General features: G+C 53.3%; 1 protein-coding gene across 1 annotated transcript; it reads right to left on the bottom strand.

Annotated features, from left to right (window-relative positions):
- Window positions 1-9,505: 9,505 nt before the first annotated feature.
- Window positions 9,506-11,159, bottom strand: LOC119342139. Its single transcript, XM_037613977.1, has 2 exons — window positions 10,614-11,159; window positions 9,506-9,984 (listed from the first exon to the last, which is right to left on the bottom strand). Exons 1-2 carry the CDS (start codon window positions 11,111-11,113, stop codon window positions 9,765-9,767), a joined length of 720 nt encoding a protein of 239 aa, XP_037469874.1. The 5' UTR covers window positions 11,114-11,159; the 3' UTR covers window positions 9,506-9,764.
- Between the last annotated feature and the right edge of the window lie 9,817 nt (window positions 11,160-20,976).

Below are 20,976 nucleotides of genomic sequence, written 5' to 3'. Positions count from 1 at the left end.
TGCCGTGCTCTAAAGGCTCCCTGACCCCTACCAGCCTGCATTTGAGAAAAACTTGCCTATGATAACTACAGATTCATTTGCAAAAACTTGCCCACCCCCACCCCTGATCAACTGGACTATGATCCTGGAATACCTAAAAATATAATTTTCGTAGCTGTATCCTGTTTCGGTGTCAGCAGATTGGACAAAATAAACCTGGAAAAAAGGAAAAAAGAATGAAAAGGCCCTGTGGTATTTCCACAGTGTACTAATTCTAAAAATGTTACTCCACTAAACTCAGCAAACAGTGAAGCTGAAATAAACTCAGGAGTGGAAATGTGCAACTCTCCCAAGAGAAGCAGAAGCATTGGGCACTACTCATCACAGAGAGAGAAAGATGCTTGTCCGGAAAAAATATTGCACATGAAGAAAATCAAAAAAAGGATGCTATTGATTCTGTTCCAATGGATTCATTGAGAAGTCATCATAGATCAGATTTGGGGTATGCTGACAGTTTCTAAAACCACTCTAGAAAATACACATATCTTCATCTGCTTGTGATAATTTCTCTGAAGTAATTAAACCCGCATCTTTTCATACTCACTATTGTCTACTTATCTTCTTTCTAATTGCCTACAGAAACAAAAAGTGTAGCCTATTTCTATTCTGATTATTGCCTACTTATCTTCTTTCTAATTGCCTACAAAAGCTAAAAGTGTTGCCTATTTCTATTCTGATTTCCTGCTAGCCTATGTCTGGTTGCATACTAACGTATGTCTGATTATTGCATACTAACCCATTATTAGTATGTCTGCGTAGGTGAATAGGATCAGTATGCCTGATTATTGCCTATCTCATGTCTGATTTGCCTACCAAAACACGATGTTGCTCTGTGCCTGCGTAGGTGAATAGGATCCCTGTAGGTTCCAGTAGTGCTTACTGAGAAAAACTCAGATGAACAGAGGATGCCGCATCCTACATCTGGAGCACCTCCACGAAAACACAAAGGATCCAGCAGCCAAAAAATCCCTTCCCCTCCCTCCCTATTCCTCGGAGCCTATTCGTTTGATCTACCCCCCGCGGAACCATCAGCGATCTATTCTGCGTCCGTTAATGACGACGATGGCGTCGGCGACGAAACCCCAACAACCCGCGAGGTGTGTGAGCGAGCGGGGAAGGTAGGACAAACTGACCTCGGGTTCGTCGTCGAAGCAGCAGGATCTCACGTCTCCCCCCGGGGTCGCCGCCGCCTCCCGTAGAACCACCAGCTCCACCCCCGCCATCTTCCCGTAGCTGCTACCTTCTCCTCCTTCTCCGGCGGGCGCGCCCCGCCCTCACCCCGTCGAACTGCTGCGGGACCCTTCGCCGGTCCGTCGTCTTTCTCCGTGGTTTAATTTGTCCTCGGCTCTCCCGCTGGCCGTGCTCGCGGAGAAGCCCTAGGGATTTCGTGGGGATTTGGTCGTCGTCCGGCGGACAGTGAAGCGGAAATGGGTAAGAGTGGAACGGGAGGATGGAGGAGATAATCTAGGCTCGTCTCCCGAAATTACGAAGGGGAAGGGGCGAAATCGACAAAACCCACCTGGTCGGTCCACCGCCACGTGTCGTGCGGGTCGCGAGAGATCGACGGCTCTAGCGCGGCCGTTCCAGCGAGTTTGGTAGCGCGCGCGCACCAGACAGCGTTTAGGTTTATTATTATTATTTTTTGATCTGGCCTGCGTGACACCTGCTGCCTGCTGGTGTGTTGGTATTTGTTCTAGCCCGATTTTGATCTCAATTGCTCAAAAATATATATTCACGTTTCACTTTGTTTTTTCTACTTGCGGTGATGTGAAGTTACCCGATCTTGTTGTTGGGGAGCCATTCATGTTTCGAAACTGCTTCACACACGACACTGCAGTGCTGATCTGTGCATGACCAGCAAATCCAGCGGTCAGTGCCCTTCCAGTCCTAAACATGTCCGGCTGGATGTAATAGTCGTGCATGAATCGTGTTGTTTCGTCGTTCGCATAGCACTACACTTCATGTTTCCGCATGACGGTTTAACTATTGATATATCTTTATGGGTTGTCTCAGACTATTTTGGCAACGATAATGTCATTGGTTTAGCTGCTAAGATTGCCATGGTGTCTAGTGTTCTAGTGTCACTATTCTAGATGGCAACAATTAAGGGCGTCCCCGTCAGGTAGTCCTGACCATCTCAGGCCCGGCCCTGTCGGCCCACCGAGGCCCGGCCCTAAAATCCAGGGCCTAGGCCCGATGGGCTTGCCCATGGGCCGGGCTTGGGCCTGAGTTTTGAGCCCATCAGTAGGGCCTGAACGGGCTTGGGCTTGGCATATTGTCATTTTAAGGAAGAGGCCCGGCCCACGGCCCTAAACCCTAAGGGCTTTTTAGGGCTTTTTACCAGATGGGCCGGGCTTGGGCTTGAAAAGTAGGCCCAGTGATAGGGCTTGGGAGGGCCTGGGCCTCAGTTTTCTGCCGTGGGCTTTTTTAGGCCCGGCCCGGCCCATGGCCAGATATACCGTCAGGTGATCACTCTTACTTCCTCATCTTCCTTAGCAAAAGCGCCCCCGTTACCCACCTCATATCCCGACATCGGGGCCATTTTCTTCTTGTCTCGGACACTTGACGCGTATTAGGTCCCCGTGGGGAGACCCGCCCCGGGAGGAAGCACTCTCACCCCTTCGTTTTATATAAGGTCTATCTCATATTTTTTGTCAATTTCGCTATATTTGCTCACATTATGCTTAGGGAAAGCAACCGGCTTAATTACCTACCATGCAACACACTCATGCACATGTGCTAGCTTGGCCATGTGATGAGTGTACGAGGGTCCGCACCCATTGGTAAGTGCAACCTTCAATTCTGTTTTGATTTCTTATCAGACGGGAAATAAAAAATATAAAAAATAATAGAGTCAGCGATAATTAATATGGATTGGAGGGACTATGTGATTATAGGTCGTCGGTTCGAATCCCATTTTCCCTAGAAAAATCTACAATGGTACAAGAGTTTTTGGAGTTGGGTCCATTGAAATGAAGGGGAGGGAGTATATGCTGATATGTCCTTCTGTCGAAGGCTTTATGCTTCCTCAATCTTAAGTTGGCATCATCTTCATCTGAATTTCTGACGTGTCAGAGGTGCTTTTCATGCATGTTTCGAGTTAAGACCCAGGGTGAGATGCTAGCGGCCTCACTAGGACCCATGGCGAAAACTGTGATATCAACTAACATCATAATCAACATGTAGGATCATCATGATATACGTTGTCATCATTATCACATCCTCGAGGGTGGGCGCTTGGTGAGGTCTTAGGACATGTTCAACGCTAGCCCTAATAATGGACACACTATTATCCCACGGATGCGGATAAAGGAGCCAGCCATCCAACCCTGTCCCCTAAACATATGTCCCCAATTTTCTCTTGATCCACAATACTCAAAATAATAGCATATCAAATCTTCGATGAGTTAAAATATTCAAGTGCGACAATAGTTCAAATGTAAAATAGTTCAAACATGAATTCAACTGGCATATATGTTCTAGTTGTCTCCTTTAACGTCCACAGATGCTCAATCAGATCTTCCTAAGCTACTCATGAGTTGGTTGATGCCAAATTTGTTGACGCATTTGGACAAACTCATCAAATGTGACAAGATTCTAATTTTGAAGTTGCATAACCCATGTTCTCAAATTTCAAATCCCTGACAGCATCTTCACCCTCACCCTTCATGATCATGTTGTGCATGATCACACAACATGTCATCACCTCCCACCAGGTCTCTAAATCCCATTGTTTAGCAGGTCCACAAACAACGGCAAAAGGGGCTTGGAGCACTTCAAATGCCCTATCCAAATCAAGCTTCTGCATGCTTCGCGTCTACAAGGACCATCTGCATCATCGCCATTTCATCCGCATAATCCTCCTCGTCGGATAGTCATTGGATGACTCAACATAGTGCTCGCGATGTACTCCATGTCTGATCCATTGCTTCAAAGGGAGAAAAAATATCAAAAATGTAGCACGGGCATCTCACCACACACTTGCGGGGCATGGTGACCCCCACTGACGACATTTGTAGGGGAGGATGGTACATGCGTGATGGACGAACGATAGGTGTGGAACCATGGTGTAGGCAAAGCTACGTGCCGAAGGTGTGGAGTCACGGAGGTCATGCGAGGGCTTGGCGGGCGGGCGGCTTGGTACAGTGGTGACGGCGTCCAGGCGGGAAGCGGATGCAGAGAAATGGGAAAGCGATGGAGACACGGGGTCCAGGTGTGGTTTTGGGTGGGCGGGGGGTGTCAGAGTCCTACGTGGCGGAGGTCCAGACTCCCACCAAGCCCCCTAGTTTGCTTCCGGTTTGCGAGAAAACGAACGTACGAAGTGGTCCATGGACCGATGTTGGATGACGTTATATGGAAAACCGCGCCCAGACAACTCGGTCTAGACGTTTGCGGGCGAATTGAGGGTCCACTCTGAAGATGTCCTTTTAGACATGACAATGGTGAACGTAGGAAGTTTTTACCTGGTCCAAAAAGAAAAGTTTATACCCGGAGTAGAAATTGGACCGCTGCCCCTACATTCCATCATAATGAAAGAAAAAAATATTCATTGCCTTAGTCGTGTTTGTCTTCAATGATTGATGAAGAGATCAAGGGTTATCCTCTTTTTCTAGAAGAAGTTGACTTCGTGTTTCAACAATAAATTAATTTTATACTTTCTGCCTGTGCCATCTCGCGATCTCGACATCTTGCTGAGCGTGCGAGTCTGTTCTGTGAGAACTCCTCTCAAAGAAAGATCAATCATCTCCATCCAAGTTTATGCTAGTGGTTCTTCAGAGATACGAGCTAGTAAAATTGTGCATCAGAGGAACTTGGAATTAACAACACTGCTGTAAAGAAAAACTAACCACATATTGTTTATGAGTAACCATATCTTGATCATCATCGTCTTGTGCTTGTGTATGTCAGCGCGTGTGCAAGGTACGCAGTTGCAAGGACAATATATGTGCCCAAATAGCGTGGTGTCTCCGCATTACGAATTCAGAAAATAGATTCACAGAAATCTAGTTCCTTCGTTCCTAAATATAAGTCTTTTTAGAGATTTTAATAAGGACTATCGGCCTACGTGTTCCTCCTACACATGCCCGCATGGGTTCCATTGTTTCTCCCGAACAGATGCGCCGCGGCGGCGGCCGTGGTCGGCAGCACCTCTCCTTCCCTTCATCAGCGAGCCTCTCCCTCCATGCTGCCCCAGCGCATCGTTGCAGCCATGAAGCGGCCGACGGCACTGCTCCCTTGTTGCATTGTTCCAGCGAGCGCACATACGCTGCCACGACCGGCCGGCGCGAGGGGAGCGAGGCAGCGCGACAGCACCGAGGAGGCGAGCGAACCACCATCAGATCGGCGAGACTGCGAGGATTTGCTGTTTGCTGTTGGTCGCTAGCGCTTGGAAGGAAGTGTTGGTCTGCCATGAGATTCACCCGGCGTTTTAGTTGCGCTGCGCGTTGTCCTCTGCTCGCAATGCTGCGTGTGTTGTGCTGAATGACAACACGACGCCTGCTGGTGGTGTGTCACTTTTTAGTGTTTCACTTTGATCTCTTCAGTGTTAATTACTCAACTTTACCTCTCAATTTTTTTACTTAACTTCTTAGTGGTTCAATTCTTTGGTGTTCCACTTTTTTTGCGAGAACAAACCTTTCATTTCTTTCTCTTTTTTTAAAAGAAGCCCTAGCTGAGCGAGGCGATGCGCCACAGTTCCTCGATCGACGGATCATGGAGATGACATGTTGATTATCCCTCTAGAGTAGGTGTTTAATCTCCTTAACAATCGCTGCATTGGCCGATCGATCTGGCTCTCATCTCATGATAGTTGGGCGCTAGTTCAGGATCAGTCTCAATGATGAGCGCTCAGACACCATTCCAGAGCAAGGCTAATTCCGTCTATGCATGCCAAAAGTTTAGCTTCCAAAGGACTGTCGCAATTATGCAGATGTTTGCAAGAGGAGAGTACAAGTGAGAGCATCTCCAACCGTTCAGCCCCCCAGGGCGCCGAAAAAGAGCGGCCCGGGGGCGAACCGGCGCTAGATTGGCCCCTGGGGGCGGCCTAGCTCCCAGCCACGCCCCCCAGGCGCCATCCCCTAGCCACGGCAAATTCAAACGTAGTCATTCCCGCGCACAAAATAGACGCCACAATCCGGCGATCAAGCGGCCAGTAGATCGGCGATCGGATGAAAAGTTCGGCGTACAAAAAGCAGAAAGGACGAAAGCGCGCATCAGGCGGCAAGGTCGGCCTCCGGCGTCGGCGGAGTCGGCGTGCGCGGGCTTGACGGGGTCTCTGTGCTTGGCAGCGTCGGCGTGGCTCCTGTGCTGCGGGGAGTCTCGGCGGCATCATCACTCGGGCTTGGCGGCGGCGTCGACGTGGGCGTGGGCGTGGGCGTCGTCGTCGAGGGAAGCTGGTTGAGGATGAGGCCACGCTCCGCCAAATACCACGCCTTGACCGCCTCGTCGTTGCTCTGGAGCATGTCCGCCCCGCCCAGCAGGAAAGCCAGGTCGGTGTTTCTCTTCTTCGCGGCGACGTTGGTCCGGAGTAGGTCGAGCTTGACGGCACTGCTTGACATCAACGCCGACCACCGCGCCTCGGTCTTCTCTTCACGAAGGGCGGCCCGGACCTGTGCGTCGGTGAGGCAGTGCTGGATGGACTCCTGCACGCGAGCGGTGGCCGCGTCGGCGTGTTTCCCCTTCTTGGCACCTTTGTTGCCGTCCGGCCGCCCTTCTGACGTGCCCGGAGTCGGCGCCCGGCTTGTAGGTCTCCTTGGCCTTGTCGAGGGTGCGCCGGACTTCCGCCCACTTCTCGCACTTGTCAATGTGCTTGTAAACATGGAGGTACTTGAATTCGGCGTCGTTGTTGCCATTTGTTGCACGCCCCCTGGATACGCCCCCAATGGTTCGCCATCGCCTTCGATCCGTGCTGCATGTAGACGCCTTTGAAGTAGGGGTCGACGAGCTTGCGCTCGTCGAACTCGGCCTTGATGCGCTTCCAGTACGTCTCGATGCTCTGGTTCGTGCCGGTGGTCGGGTCGAGGCAGACGACTTTCCATGCTTCGGCGAGGCATTCCTCCTTTTTGGACGCCCACTTGATGCCGGCTCGCCTGACCTGGCCGCCCGCTTCTTCTTCTTGCCCCTCCTCGCCGGAACAGTCGCCGGCTCCTCCTCCTCCTCCTCCTCCTCCTCCTCCTCCTGCTCCTCATCGCCGTAGACGTAGCCGAGCTCGCCGTCCATGCCGCCGCTGAGATCGACCGTCTCATCGGTGAACCCGGGAGACGCGGCGGCCGCGGGCGAACCTGACGCGATGATGTCGTCCATGTCGGCCTCGGTCTCGTCGGCGTCGACGAGGTGCGAGAAGGGCAGCGCGCAACGGCGGAGAGGGGGCGTCGGGGAGGACGCGTACACGGGCGACGAGTAGTTGTATGAAGGATACTGCACGCCGGTGAAGACGGGCGAGGGCGTGCGCTGGGTCGGGTGTCCATGGGGAAAGTGACGTTTGGGTGAACCCACCATGCGCATCCCCGTCAGTGTAGCCCAGCGAAGACGATCCCCATGGCTGCGACGACGGAGAGCCGCCGCTTTGCTGGCCCTAGGGCGCGTACTGCGCGTGGTTGCCGGGTGGATTCATCATCCTCGCGCGAGTCGCCTCGGCCTCGGCCTGGTCCGCCGAAGCGGCAGCTGCGTGTGCCACGTTGTCACGGGCCTTCTTGGCGATGGCCCTGTTCCGCCGGTCGGCGGTGACAGCCTCCCATCGCTGCACTTCCACCCTCCAATCGGCATTTGTCATGCCCGGTGGCTTGGACGGGGGCGCCCTCGGCTTCCTCTGCTTCGGCTGGGCGATGGAGGCGGTCGCGGTTGCCGTGGCGCGGGAAACGACGTACTTCTTTGGTGACATGGCGGCCGGCTGGGAGGCGAGCGGGAGGGAGATTGGCGGGAGGAAAGGAGAAAATGGGAGGGAAGTGGGGAAAAACAGGAAGAAACGGCGGAAAGAGGCGCTGTTGCTTCGTTGGAATGTCTGACACATTGTAATTGTGGCTGTGACACAATAAGATTCTCTCGGCTCCATTTGTGTATGTGTGGTGTGATGTTGCTTCTAGTGCCGCCATGGTGCTCGTACAATTAGATTTCGACAAATCAAGATCTCTAGATCATGTAATCTGTTGTTTAGGTGCTTATCTCGTCCGCCACTTTGTCTTCTCAATAGCGATAAAGGTGGAGAAAGTAAAAATTTCTATTACACGTTTTCTGCAAGACTTTATGTTTCTTCAATCTTTAGTTGGTATCGCTTTCGGCATGAGATTTTGGACAGACCAGAGGGGCTTCTTCTATTTGTTCAAGTTAAGACCTTGGCCGAGATGGTAATGCTACATATGTGTTCGGTGGTGATGCTAGAATCCATGTCATCTGGTGTGCATGCGTTTTGATGTCTTAGACACTGTAGGACTATTGCCTAAAAATGAAAAAAAAGGCTTTTCGGCAAAGTTGTGTGTAAGCTGACATCATAAGCTACACATAGTGTTGTTTTTGTATACATTGTAAACATTGTTTTTTGGGTTTCTGTTCCAACTACCCTACCATCCTTGATGGTGTACGCTTGATGAGATATTGGAAAAAAAATAATTGACCGTTCCTAGTTTGTACAGAAGTCATGCATAAATCGTGGAGTGTAGAAATTTTGTATCCGAAGTAGTGAAAATTCGGCCACTACCCTACATTCTATTTGAAGATCCAAATAGAAAACCATTTGTGGTGTTGGTGAGTTTGTTTTTCAACCTTAGATTGATCTTATAATTTCTCTAAAGACCAATAAGAACTTAAGAAGTGATCGGCTTTTCTCGAAACAATCTTTCTTTCCCCAAAGGCTTGCTTCTCAAGCGCAAACTTCTTGCTGGCTCTAGGGATCCAGTTGGCCTATGTAGTCGCATTCCAAGATTCTATTGTGTTTACACTCTATCATGTACTAAAGTGTAATAGGCAAAATTCCCGCTTCGTCTCCAAAATAAAGCTTCTCTTTAGCCTTCGTTTTTCTCTTGAAGCCTCCATGGAGTTGGAACAACTATATATGTTCTTTAGGAAAAAATGAACACATATATTCAGTATATGTAGTTTAGATAAACGTTTCCAATTGAGATTATTTCACTTTTCAATACTCAACTTACCACTTTTCTCTCAACCATGAACTACAAAACTAGTTAATGCACACATCCAACTTGTCAATCCATTCAAGAATCAATCCCGAGCTTGGTTGACACCAGTTTTTACTAATGAGGCTGGTTTTCACCTTCTTGACTAGCCTATTAGCATTGTCACGTCACACCTCCTTACATGTAGGACCCACCTAGAGAAAAATGGTATGTTCGTACCAATACCACATCAATTTCAGTTGCAATGTTTATACAACAACCATAGTAAATAGTAACAACACATATTATTGACTCTCCAAACACATATGCAAATATAATTTAAATCATAGCATCTTATACACGATATCCCATACAATACTTTGAAGGAAGTTTAAGTAATACTTCTATATTAGTAGGAACAAAGTTCACTAGCCCCTACTACGACGACGACATCATATCATTCTCACAACATACTACTACCAACTCCTTTTCTTCAGGAAAGACAACTCCAAACTACACTATATTGTTCATGATGACAAATGGACTCGAAGGAGTTTGCAAACCAAAACTTAGATTTTGGTTATCAGCACCAATTGTAGATTGCAAGGCGAGTGCTTGCTAGAAATTAAAGCTATTTTCCATTTTCCATGGGTCAGCATCATCGAGCTCCACGTCATTGATGCTATAGCGTTGGCTTCCTGACCCTTTGCTCTGTAGCCTCATGAAGTACTTTTGTGCATGGCTCGAAATCTGGGCTGGAGTCCTACTAGTAACGAAGTACTTTGATATGTCCTTCCATTTTCCACGACCACATGCACTCAACCCATGGAGAAAGAGCCTAGAATAACCATGTTCAAGACGAACTAGTTAGGTTAATTCTTTAAAGGACATATTGATTATTAATATATTGGTGAAAAAATGCAATAGTTGGGGTATTAAAACTTCTAACCAAATATTAACCCTTGTTCTAGTAAAGGACATCTCTGTTTATCTTTTACGATGTTAATTATATAATATGTGATAATAGATGATTATAAATGAATAAGGAATTTCATAACTACCATGGTCATATATTGATAATAGATATAATTAAATAGACCATGATAATACTTGCAATAGTAGTTTCATTCTTTACTATGAATATATAATTAACTACTCCATCTTTAGTTGCAAGGAGAAGCATGGGTGGTATTAACTTATTAATGGAAGCACAATAATGAAATAAAGTTGGTTGTTCACAAACAATATCTATACATCTTGGTACTATTATTTCTGGTAAATGTGAATTGGGCACTATGAGTACAGTAAAAATAAAAAATAAACCTCCGATTCATGATAATGAAAACCCACATAATGGTCAATAGTATGCTTTCTATTAAAATATACCCGATATCTCCAAGCAAATAATCAAAATGAAATAATTTTTTAAATCCCATGGAAATTTAGGAAGGATGAAACATGAATAACCTGTGTTCCTCTAGGGTCCAAAACCCCTTGGCACGTGGTGCAAGCACTGGTTGAGGGATGCACATCTTATTCTCCAACACCACCTTGTTCTCCTCTATCATTTGCAGCTCTTCTTGTATCGCCATGGTTCGCACACTCTCTAATGGACGACCAAACAAAATACCCATTCCTTCCATGGCAACCTCATTTTGCAATCCAAAGTTTTTATTCACAAGGCCATCCACACTGTAAATGACACCATGGTCACTATTGGTACCATTGTACTCCTTCTCTGGACACTGCAATATATGCATCTCCATGATAAGATCATCATACAAATCTGTTACTTGTTGCATGGTCTTCCTAGGGAACCATGCTTTGAGATTGGCCACGATATCATGCTTGTTGTTCCTCTCATGGCTGGTGCCATCATTGTTGTAGTAGTTGCTGAGACGACTAATGATTGATCTTGCCCCCTCTACCTCAGAGGGGTTCCACTCCTGGTTGACTCTTTGATTCATGGAGGAAATTTGAGGCTTTTTTTGGGGAAAACTAATGAGAGTTGGATAAAACGATGAGAGGTATGATACCAAAAGAGTGCTTGTATGGAGAGGATGATGAGAGGGTACGATATTTATAGCATCACCATATAGCAAATCTTGTTCTGATGGTAAAACATGATTAAAAGACTATAAATGCTAGTGACATGTATCTTCTGTATGAAATATCATATCGGATTTATGACATATCGAGACTAGCAATTTCATATCGAATTTATTGTCAATATAGTTTCGGCGGACAATGAATGCATATTTAAATTGTACTAATAATGCCTCACCCAAAATATATTATATACCTACGTCACATATATGATCCATTAAGTGCTATATAATCAAAGCGTATCTTACTATAAGTCGTGATATTACGCACACTATTTTGACTTGCCATGTGACAATGTAGAAGGTCAAACACTGACATCGGAGTCTTGATCTTGTCTATCTTCTAAAGGATGTTCTAAAGAATCTATAAATGGCACAAATTGCATATATATATTTCTCCACTCGATATTTCTTCTACGTGCACATCAATTTAATGCACAACACAAACATTACGATTCAGATATACATATGGTTGACCGGCGAATGATCGCATGGGTGTATGATTCAAGAAATTTAAGTCATGGGCAGAGACTAGTCTTTGCATTATATTCGAAGATTTAATCCACACGATTGTGTCAAATTTCCATTGCTGCTAAAAATGAACTATTACATATGATCATCTCTCAAATTTTGTACGGGTTTCCTTGATTCCCAAACGAAGCCTCAATATGAACAAGGCTTTCGTATGTAACCATGATGACTTGTTTCATAAAAGATACTAATATGCAATTATTACGTTGCACCATACTACGTGTCGGGGGGATGAACCCCGGGCAGGCAACGGAACCCGAATCCTTTTCAAAAATAGCGGGGCCCGCATCTCCCCGCAAACCGGCACGCGCCTGGCCGGGTTGCTCGACCCGGCAGGGCCCGTGACCCGGCCAAACTCTCCGACCCGGCATGGTACGTCGACCCGGCCACAGCAACTGGCGCAAGGCAACTCAACCCGGCGCAACCAAGGCTTCCCCAGCAAGCCAGCCCAACCCGTGGCGTCCACGGCAACCCAGTCACGGGTTAGCTCCCGTCCCATCCAGGCCGTACGATGGAACGAGACCTCAACCACCGATGACCAAGACAATAGTGTTCCCACCCATGCCTGTGGTCAGCCGGAGCATGGCAACAGTGCCCCTCACCTACCCGCTGACCAAGGCTGGCGTGGCAACAGTGCTCCCGCCCTCACCACTGACGACAGCAAACGGCAGCCTGACGAAGAGCACTGTACACGACTCGACTCGGCCACGCCCTGACGATCGACAAGACGGGGCACAGTCCCCCTAGGCACGCGGGGCCCGCACCTAGGGGAACCCGGCGAACCACAAGCCCACAAGAGGGACCTAGTCCGGTGTCCCGGACACCGACAATACGGACCCATTGACTCGGCATATTACCATTGTAACCCTGGGTGGGTTGATCTATAAAACCCCCCGGGAACCCACGCCTACAAAGGAGGAATGTAAGAAAACAGAGGCACAGAGAGAAGATACCAACACAATAGAAAGCACAAGCAAGCATAGGACTAGCCACCCCGACAGGAGTATCGGAGAGAAGGAGCAGCCCAAGCCTTGGCCAGCTTCCTTCCTCCTCCACACAGCTCCAGGAGCAACATTGTACTATCAATCATCCAACCAAACTCGGCAGGACTATGGGTGTTATCTCTCCGGAGAGCCCCGAACTTGGGTATGTCCGGCGTCCCGCGCCCGCGCATGCCAACCTCGCCTCTGGAGCCCGCCAGTGCCCTCGAGCCTCCTCCTCTCTTTAGCCATCCCTTGGCATCTGCCGTGCGCCCACCACGATAGTTGGCGCCCACCATGGGGCAGCTCGAGGAGCTGGCCGGGAGCATGCTTCAGACGGGGCCCTTCTCCTACACCGACGAGTCCGTCATGCTGGCGGACGATGTCGTCGGCGCGCTCGCCGCGCTCACGGCCGACGAGTACCCCAACGAGGTGCTCAGCTACTCCTACTCTTCCCTCTCCCTCGGCGGTGGCATTGCCGCCAGGGCGATGTATGTCCATGTGGAGGTTTACGTCACCGGCGATGGCGCCTCTTCCTCGTAGAGGATGACGAGGAAGGCCGCGGAGGCCAGGGCCACCGTGGAATGGACCGAGCCATCCGATCCGCTGCACGCTGCGATGCAGAGCCTCTGCATCCCCATCGGCACCGACGTCGACGCCACCAACATCACCGAAGCCCGAACCCAGCTCGAGGATAGACGCCAGCAGATGCTGGACCTGTCCGAGATGCTGGCCGCCACCAGGCGTCGCCTGGAGGCCGCTCAGATGGAGCACGCCGCCGCCCATAGAGTTAAGCCCGCCATGGCCGAGCCAAGCTGGGTCGCCGACGCTCGCGCCCGGGGAGGAGCGATCGGCCGAGCCTTGGGCGCCGTCCGGACCGTCTACGAGACCCCAGTGAAGAACATGCGCGCTGCGGAGGCAGCCGCGGTCGGCCTCGACCAAATCACGGGCAAGGAGCTCAAGGAGCGCATCGGGCGGATGCGCGAGCTCCTGCGCACCGCCAACACCCAGCAGGATCGCCTCAACCAGCTTGCCAAGCCGACGGGGTCTGGCTCCGCCCGCCTTGGCGGACCCGGCGAACTTCTGCACACGGCTTCCTCGCCACCCGGCGAGGCGCACTCCGGCCAGGCCCGGAGTCGACGCAACCCGACAGCCACCGCCGCCGACGCTCTGGGCAACGAGCCCGCCCCGGAGACCCAGCACAGACCCGGCCAGCATGGCCGGCGTCCAGCTCCAACCGACCCGGACCCTTAGGTCCTGGCCGCCAGTCGACTCAGCCCGCGCGCCATCAACGACGCCGACGCGCGCCACCACCTCGATCAGCTCGCTCGCTCCCTGGAGGTGGAGGAGAGGCGCTATCGGGCCGGCGTGCTTCGGCCCACGCATCCAGGAGGAGCCCTTTCCAAAAGGGTTCGTGCTCCCCCGTGACACCCCCAAGTACAACGGGACCGTGAAGCCAAAAGACTGGCTCACCGACTACACCACGGCCATTGGCATCACCGGTGCCAATCGTCGTCTAGCCGTGCGCTATGCACCGCTCATGCTCCAGGGATCGGCCCGCACGTGGTTGAACAGTCTGCCGATGGGCAGCATCAATGCGTGGGTCGACTTCGAGGAGGCCATTGTCCACAACTTCACAGGGACCTACAAGCGACCCGGTCGCCCTGGCCAGCTCGCCATGTGCGTGCAGGGGCCGACGGAGACGGGCCGCGAGTACCTCGCACGCTGGACCGAGCTCTGAAACAGCTGTGAGGGCGTCCATGAAGTCCAGGCGATTCAGTACTTCGTCAGCGGGTGCCGAGACGGCACCCTCCTGAAGCACAAGCTCTTACGCTCCGAGCCGGCCACCATGGCCGCGCTCATGGTGACGGCGGACAAGTACCCCAATGCCGACTCCGCCATGAAGATCCAGGTGGCGCTGGACGAAGTCGGCAAGGCAAAGCCGGTTCCTCCCCCGAAGCCGGCCGACGAAAGCAGCCGACAACAGCATCATCAAAACAACAAGCACAAGGCCGACCAGCCGGCGCAGCGTCACGACAACCGGCTTGTCGCGGCCACCGAGCCCGCGGCGGACCCAGCAGCGAAGCGCCTGCAGACCGGCAAGATGGCATGGCAGCCCGCCATGAGTTTTGAAGAGATGCTCGATGCCCCATGCAAGCACCACAGCGGCGCAAGACCCTCCACGCTAACGCTTCAGCAGTGCGCCATCACCAAGTGCATCATGAGGGAAGACGTTCTGCCTCCTCCGGCTCCGGCTCCAGATCCAGGCGTAGGGCAGCCGCCTCCGTCTCCACCATCGCCTCCCGCTGGCGGCGCGATGCAGAATGACGCCTACCCGGACCAGAACGCGGCCTATGTCGTCTTCACCAGCCTCGGCGATGACAAGCGCAGCGAGCGCCTTCTTCGGCAGGAGGTGAACACCGTCGTCCTAGCCAAGCCGGATTTCATGCACCGGTCGGATCGCCCGATCATCTGGACCCGGGAGGATCACCCGGCAGTCATGCCGAGTCCGGGTGGATACGCCCTCATCCTCAACCCCACCATCGTCGTGCGGTGCACATGCAAGTTCTCTCGAGTCCTCATCGACGGCGGCAGCAGCATCAACATCCTCTACCGCGACACGATGACCAAGCTCGGCCTCAAGGCCGAGGACCTGGAGCCAACCCGGACAGTCTTCCACGGCATCGTACCCGGCCTTTCCTGCTCGCCCATTGGCCGGGTCCGGCTCGATGTCCTGTTCGGCGACAGCAGCCACTTCTGACGTGAACCAATCTGGTTCGAGGTGGTGGACTTGTCCAGCGCATATCATGCATTGCTGGGCTGGCCCGCGCTCGCCAAGTTCGTGGCGGTTCCCCACTACGCGTACCTGAAGATGAAGATGCCGGATTCCAAGGGCGTCATTACCGTCACCGGCGACTACCGCAAGTCTCTGGAGTGCGCCCGAGACGGTGCCAAGTTGGCCGAGTCGCTAGTCATTGCCGAGGAGCGGCGCCAGCTCGACCGAATCGTCGCCTTGGCATGCGAGGTCTCCGCAGCGTCGATTCCGACCCCGGACCCGGCCGACAAAGCCCTTTAAAGCCCTCCAAGGAGACCAAGAAAGTGAAGCTCAACCCTGAAGACCCCAGCTGCAGCAAGTATGTTGTCGTAGGCGCCCGCCTCGACAGCAAATAGGAAGGAGAGCTCGTCGACTTCCTCCGTGAGAATCGATATATCTTCGCATGGACCCCCAAGGACATGCCGGGTATCCCGAGGAAGTACGCCGAGCACAAACTTCACGTCCGCAAGGACGCCAAGCCTGTCCGTCAACCCCTCCAACGATTTTTTGAAGAGAAGAGAAGAACCATTGGCAAAGAGGTCGCCAAGCTTTTGGCGGCCGGCTTCATAATGGAAGTGTTTCACCCCGAGTGGCTGGAAAATCCAGTCCTCGTCCTGAAGAAGAACAAGACCTGGCGCATGTGTATCGACTACACTAGCCTTAATAAGGCTTGTCCCAAGGATCCGTTCGCTCTCCCGTGGATCGACCAAGTCATCGACTCGACCGCCGGGTGCGAGATCCTGTCCTTCCTGGACGCTTACTCCGGCTATCACCAGATCAAGCTGGACCCGGCCGACGCCCTGAAGACGTCCTTCATCACGCCCTTTGGGGCATATTGCTACATCACCATGTCATTCGGGTTGAAGAACGCCGGCGCCACCTTCCAATGCTGCATGCAGAAATGCCTACTGCCGCAACTCGTCTGCAACATCCACGTGTACGTGGACGACATCGTGGTGAAGACCAAGCAGCACCTCACGCTCCTCGACGATTTGAAGGAAACATTCGCCAACCTCCGCGAATACAAGGTCAAGCTCAACCCGGAAAAAGTGCGTCTTCGGTGTCCCTGCCGGAAAGCTGCTCGGCTTCCTTGTCTTGGAACGCGGCGTCGAAGCGAACCCGGAGAAGATCAAGGCCATCGAGCGCATGCGCAAGCCGACTCGGCTGCGCGACGTTCAGAAGTTCACCGGGTGCTTGGCCTCGGTCAGCCAGTTCCTAAGCCGGCTGGGCGAGAGGGCGCTCCCCCTGTACCAGCTGATGAAGAAGACAAGTCCGTTCGAGTGGAACGGCAAGGCAGACGAGGCCTTCCAAGACCTCAAGCGCATGCTCTCCACCGCACCAGTCCTGGCCGCGTCAACCGACAAGGAGCTGCTATTGCTCTACGTAGCCGCGACCTCGCGGGCGGTCAACACGGTGCTGGTGGTCAAGCAACCAGGGAAGGGCAAGATCCAAGCCGTCCAGCGACCAGTCTACTACCTGAGCGAGGTGCTCTCCATCTCCAAGCAGAACTACCCGCATTAGCAGAAGATGTGTTACGGTGTGTACCTCACCGCCAAGAAGCTGAAGCAGTACTTCCAAGAGCACGTCGTCACCGTCGTCAGCACAGCGCCTATTGGAGAAATCATCGGGTGCCGGGACGCCTCTGGCCGGGTCGCCAAGTGGGCGATCCAGCTAGCCGGCCATACCATCCTTTACGAGCCCCGCACCACGATCAAGTCTCAAGCCCTAGCCGATTTCCTCATCGACTGACCGAGACCCAGTACTTTCCGCCGCCTCCCGACTCGACGCACTGGCGCATGCACTTCAACGGGTCCAAGATGTGACTCGGCTTGGGGGCCGGCATCGTACTGTCATCTCCGAAGGGCGATCGGCTCCGCTACGCGCTCCAGATCCACTTCGCCGCCTCCAACAACGTCGCCGAATACGAAGCCCTCGTGCACGGCCTCCGGCTTGCCAAGGAACTCGGCATCTGGCGCATCCTGTGCTACAGTGACTCGGACCTGGTGGTGCAGCAGTGCTCCGGCGAATGGGACGCTCGTGACTCCAACATGGCAAGCTACCGCTTCCTCGTCCAGAAGCTATCCGGATCCTTCGAGGGCTGCGAGTTCCTCCACGTCTCGCGTGCGGAGAACGAAGCAGCCGACATGCTCGCCAAGATTGCCTCGTCGTGACAAGCCATCCCGTCCGGCGTCTCCCTCGAGCACCTGCGCAAGCCGTCCGTCAAGCCATCGCCGGACTCCGAGTCTATTCATGTTCCAGACGACCCGGCCACACCTCAAGCCGGCCCGGGGACTGCTGAACCCGGCCTGGGGGCTGCTCAGCTCAACCCGACCACCATCATCCCGGACTCGGGCATCACCATCCCTTACCCGACGGCTAGTCAACCCGGCTCGAGGGCTGCCGACCCGAAACCCACCATGGTGGCCGTCTTCGCAGTGGTTGCAGCTCCATCTTGGGCCCTCCCAATATCAGAATTTTTGGAGAACGGGGTTCTCCCTATGGACGAGCGCAGGGCATCCGCCTACAGCATCACCAACAACAAGCTCGTCAAATGCAGCTTACCGGGGTGTTCCAGCGCTGCGTCAAGCAGGATCACGGCATCGACATCCTCCTCGACATTCACCAGAGCGAGTGCGGGCACCACGCCGCATCACGATCCCTGGTGGCCAAGGCGTTCCGCCATGGTTTCTATTGGCCCGCGGCCCTCGAAGATGCCGAGTCGCTCGTTCTCAAATGTGAAGGGTGCCAACGCTTCAGCAAACGCAGCCACCAGCCGGCGTCAGCACTCCGCACCATACCGATCGCCTGGCCCTTCATGGTCTGGGGACTCGACATGGTGGGACCCTTCAAAACTGCTCGAGGCGGCATGGCGCACTTACTGGTGGCAGCGGACAAATTTATCAAGTGGATCGAGGCAAGACCTATCAAGAAATTGGACGGGCCAACAGCCGCCCGGTTCATCAAGGACATAGCGGTGCGCTACGGCATGCCGAACAGCATCATCACCGATAACGGCACCAACTTCGCCAAGGGCGCTCTCGCAATACTGCTCCGTCTCCGGCATCCGCCTCGACCTGGCCTCCGTGGCACATCCGCAGTCCAACGGGCAGGTCGAGCGGGCCAACGGACTCATCCTGTCCGGCATCGAGCTGCGACTCGTCGAGCCACTTATCCCCTCACCCGACAGCTAGCTTGACGAGTTGCCAGCAGTGCTCTGGAGTCTATGCACCATGCCAAACCGGTCGACCGGGTTCACCTTGTTCTTCCTCATTTATGGAGCTAGAGCCATCATCCCGACCGACATCGAGTTCGACTCGCCGCGCGTCGCGATGTACACCGAAGCCGAAGCTAGAGAGGCACGTGAAGACGGTGTCGACCTGCTTGAAGAAGCGCGCCTTCTGGCACTTAGCCATTCGGCTATTTACCAGCAAGGCCTGAGGCACTACCACAGCAAGAAGATCAAGCCCCTCGCATTCCGCGAGGGCGACCTCATCCTCCGACTCGTCCAAGAGCAGGCAGACCAGCACAAGCTGTCCCCTCCATGGGAGGGCCCATTCATCGTGAGCAGGGCCTTGCGCGATCGCAACGCCTACTACCTCATCGACGCGCGCAAGTCAAAGAAGCGCAAGAAGGACACCGCAGGCAAAGAAACGACCCAGCCGTGTTTTGTGGAACTCCTTCGCCCGTTTTACAGTTAGCCGCATGAGTGTATGTATTGTCGCCTTTTGTAAACGCATGAAACTATGGGGTCCCCGAACGAGACTCGGGGGCTGCCTTTTGTCGACCAATTTATTGCGTCCTTATTTTTTCTACATCACTTCACCACTGAACCCGGCCACCGGTCCGACTCGCTCGACCCGGGGGCTTGGGGGCAGGCCGGATCGGTCGCCACCCCGCCGCCTCACTTAGTGATTCCTGATAAATTTTGGACGCCACGGCCCCCCACTTCGCCCTAAAACCGCACATCCAGCTTTGGCTGTCGGCGGGCAAGCACAACGGGCCAAAGCTCCTTTACGCTTCATACACTAAGTCAAAGGCTGTCGGGTCGATCAACCCAGCCCATCACTCATCAAGATAAGTAGCCACACAACTGGCTGCTCGCCAACCGGCTAAGCCGGATTGCCGCCAGCCGGCCTAGTGGGTGTTTCGCTTGCGCTCAACGCTTCTAAGGACCCAAATCCTGCGCGCTCCTCTCAAAGAATCAAAATCCTTGTCACGGACCGGAGCCTCGGCCGTCTGACTCACGAGAGGGAGGTTTGAGAGAGGAAAAAACGCATGAAATCGGTTTAGAAAAGCAGAAGGCAAAGAGTAAAAGAGCACTCGCGACATTCACACATAAATATTTAAAGGCCCACGGCCCAAGTTCATTACACCCTAACAAACCCCAAGTGGGTGGGTGGACCTGCTACTTAACAAGATTTTACTTAAAGTATCTCAGGCATCTCCAGTGCTGCGTCGCGACATCGACGACTCTCCCATGGCGGGCTCCGGGTCCAGCGTGGCACCAGTGTCCTCCCCGGTGTCCGTATCACCATAGACGCCCGACTCCTCCGAGCTCCCCTCTAGATCGCGAAGAAGCAAGCCGTAGTCGTCGCCATCCATGACCCTGCCGTCTTCTGTCCGCTCCGGATGGAACTCGTCGTGGAAGGCGAACTTGGAGATGTAGCTGGCCCGGGAGGCGATTCGGCCGGCTTGCTCCTGCAGCAACTGCTCCGAACCGGCGCGCTGGCCCATCAGCGCGTCTAGCTGAAGATTCGGATGCCAAGACAACGCGAACCGGAGCGCCATCTCAGCACCGGCACGGGCAGCGGAAACACACCACTCGCCAAGGCAGTCCGGGCCCATCTCCAACCAACACGCCAGGCGCGAGAAGCTGCGCGGATGGATGGAGACCGGCCACATGGCCGTCGTCATAGTGGTGCCGGCCTGGGACAGCCGCTCCATCTGCGTCCCCAGGACCCGCAGGCGGGCCTCAGCAGCGGCAATGATCTCCGGGAAGGTCCAGGCTGTCCGCGGATCCGTCCCAGACCCGACAACGCTGGTCGGGTTGTGCTGATAGCGGACGGCTTCCTCCGCCAGCCGCTGCGTCTCCGGGAAGGCACTTACGCAAAAGAAGAAGCAAGTTAGAAGAACAGCAAGGAAGAGAAGCCGGGTCTCGACCCGGCAAACTACAAGAAGCAGCACTTACTAGAGAAGGACTCTTCCGGGTGCTGCGCCTCGAGCAACGTACCACGCCGCTCCCGCTCCATGACGCGGTCGCGCTCCTTGAGTGCCTTCTCCAGATCGGCCGCCTTAGCAAGGGCCGCCTTCAGCTCAGCGTCCTTGTCTTCGGCCGCCTTCTCGGCTGCCTCGCAGCGACGAGTCTCGTCCTGACGAGCCTCCTCAGCCTCGGCGGCCTA

The sequence above is a fragment of the Triticum dicoccoides genome, chromosome 7B (assembly GCF_002162155.2).
Source record: "Triticum dicoccoides isolate Atlit2015 ecotype Zavitan chromosome 7B, WEW_v2.0, whole genome shotgun sequence".
Taxonomy (NCBI): Eukaryota; Viridiplantae; Streptophyta; class Magnoliopsida; order Poales; family Poaceae; genus Triticum; species Triticum dicoccoides.
Note: the sequence above shows the minus strand (reverse complement) of the source record. Positions and strands in the feature narration are given on the sequence as shown.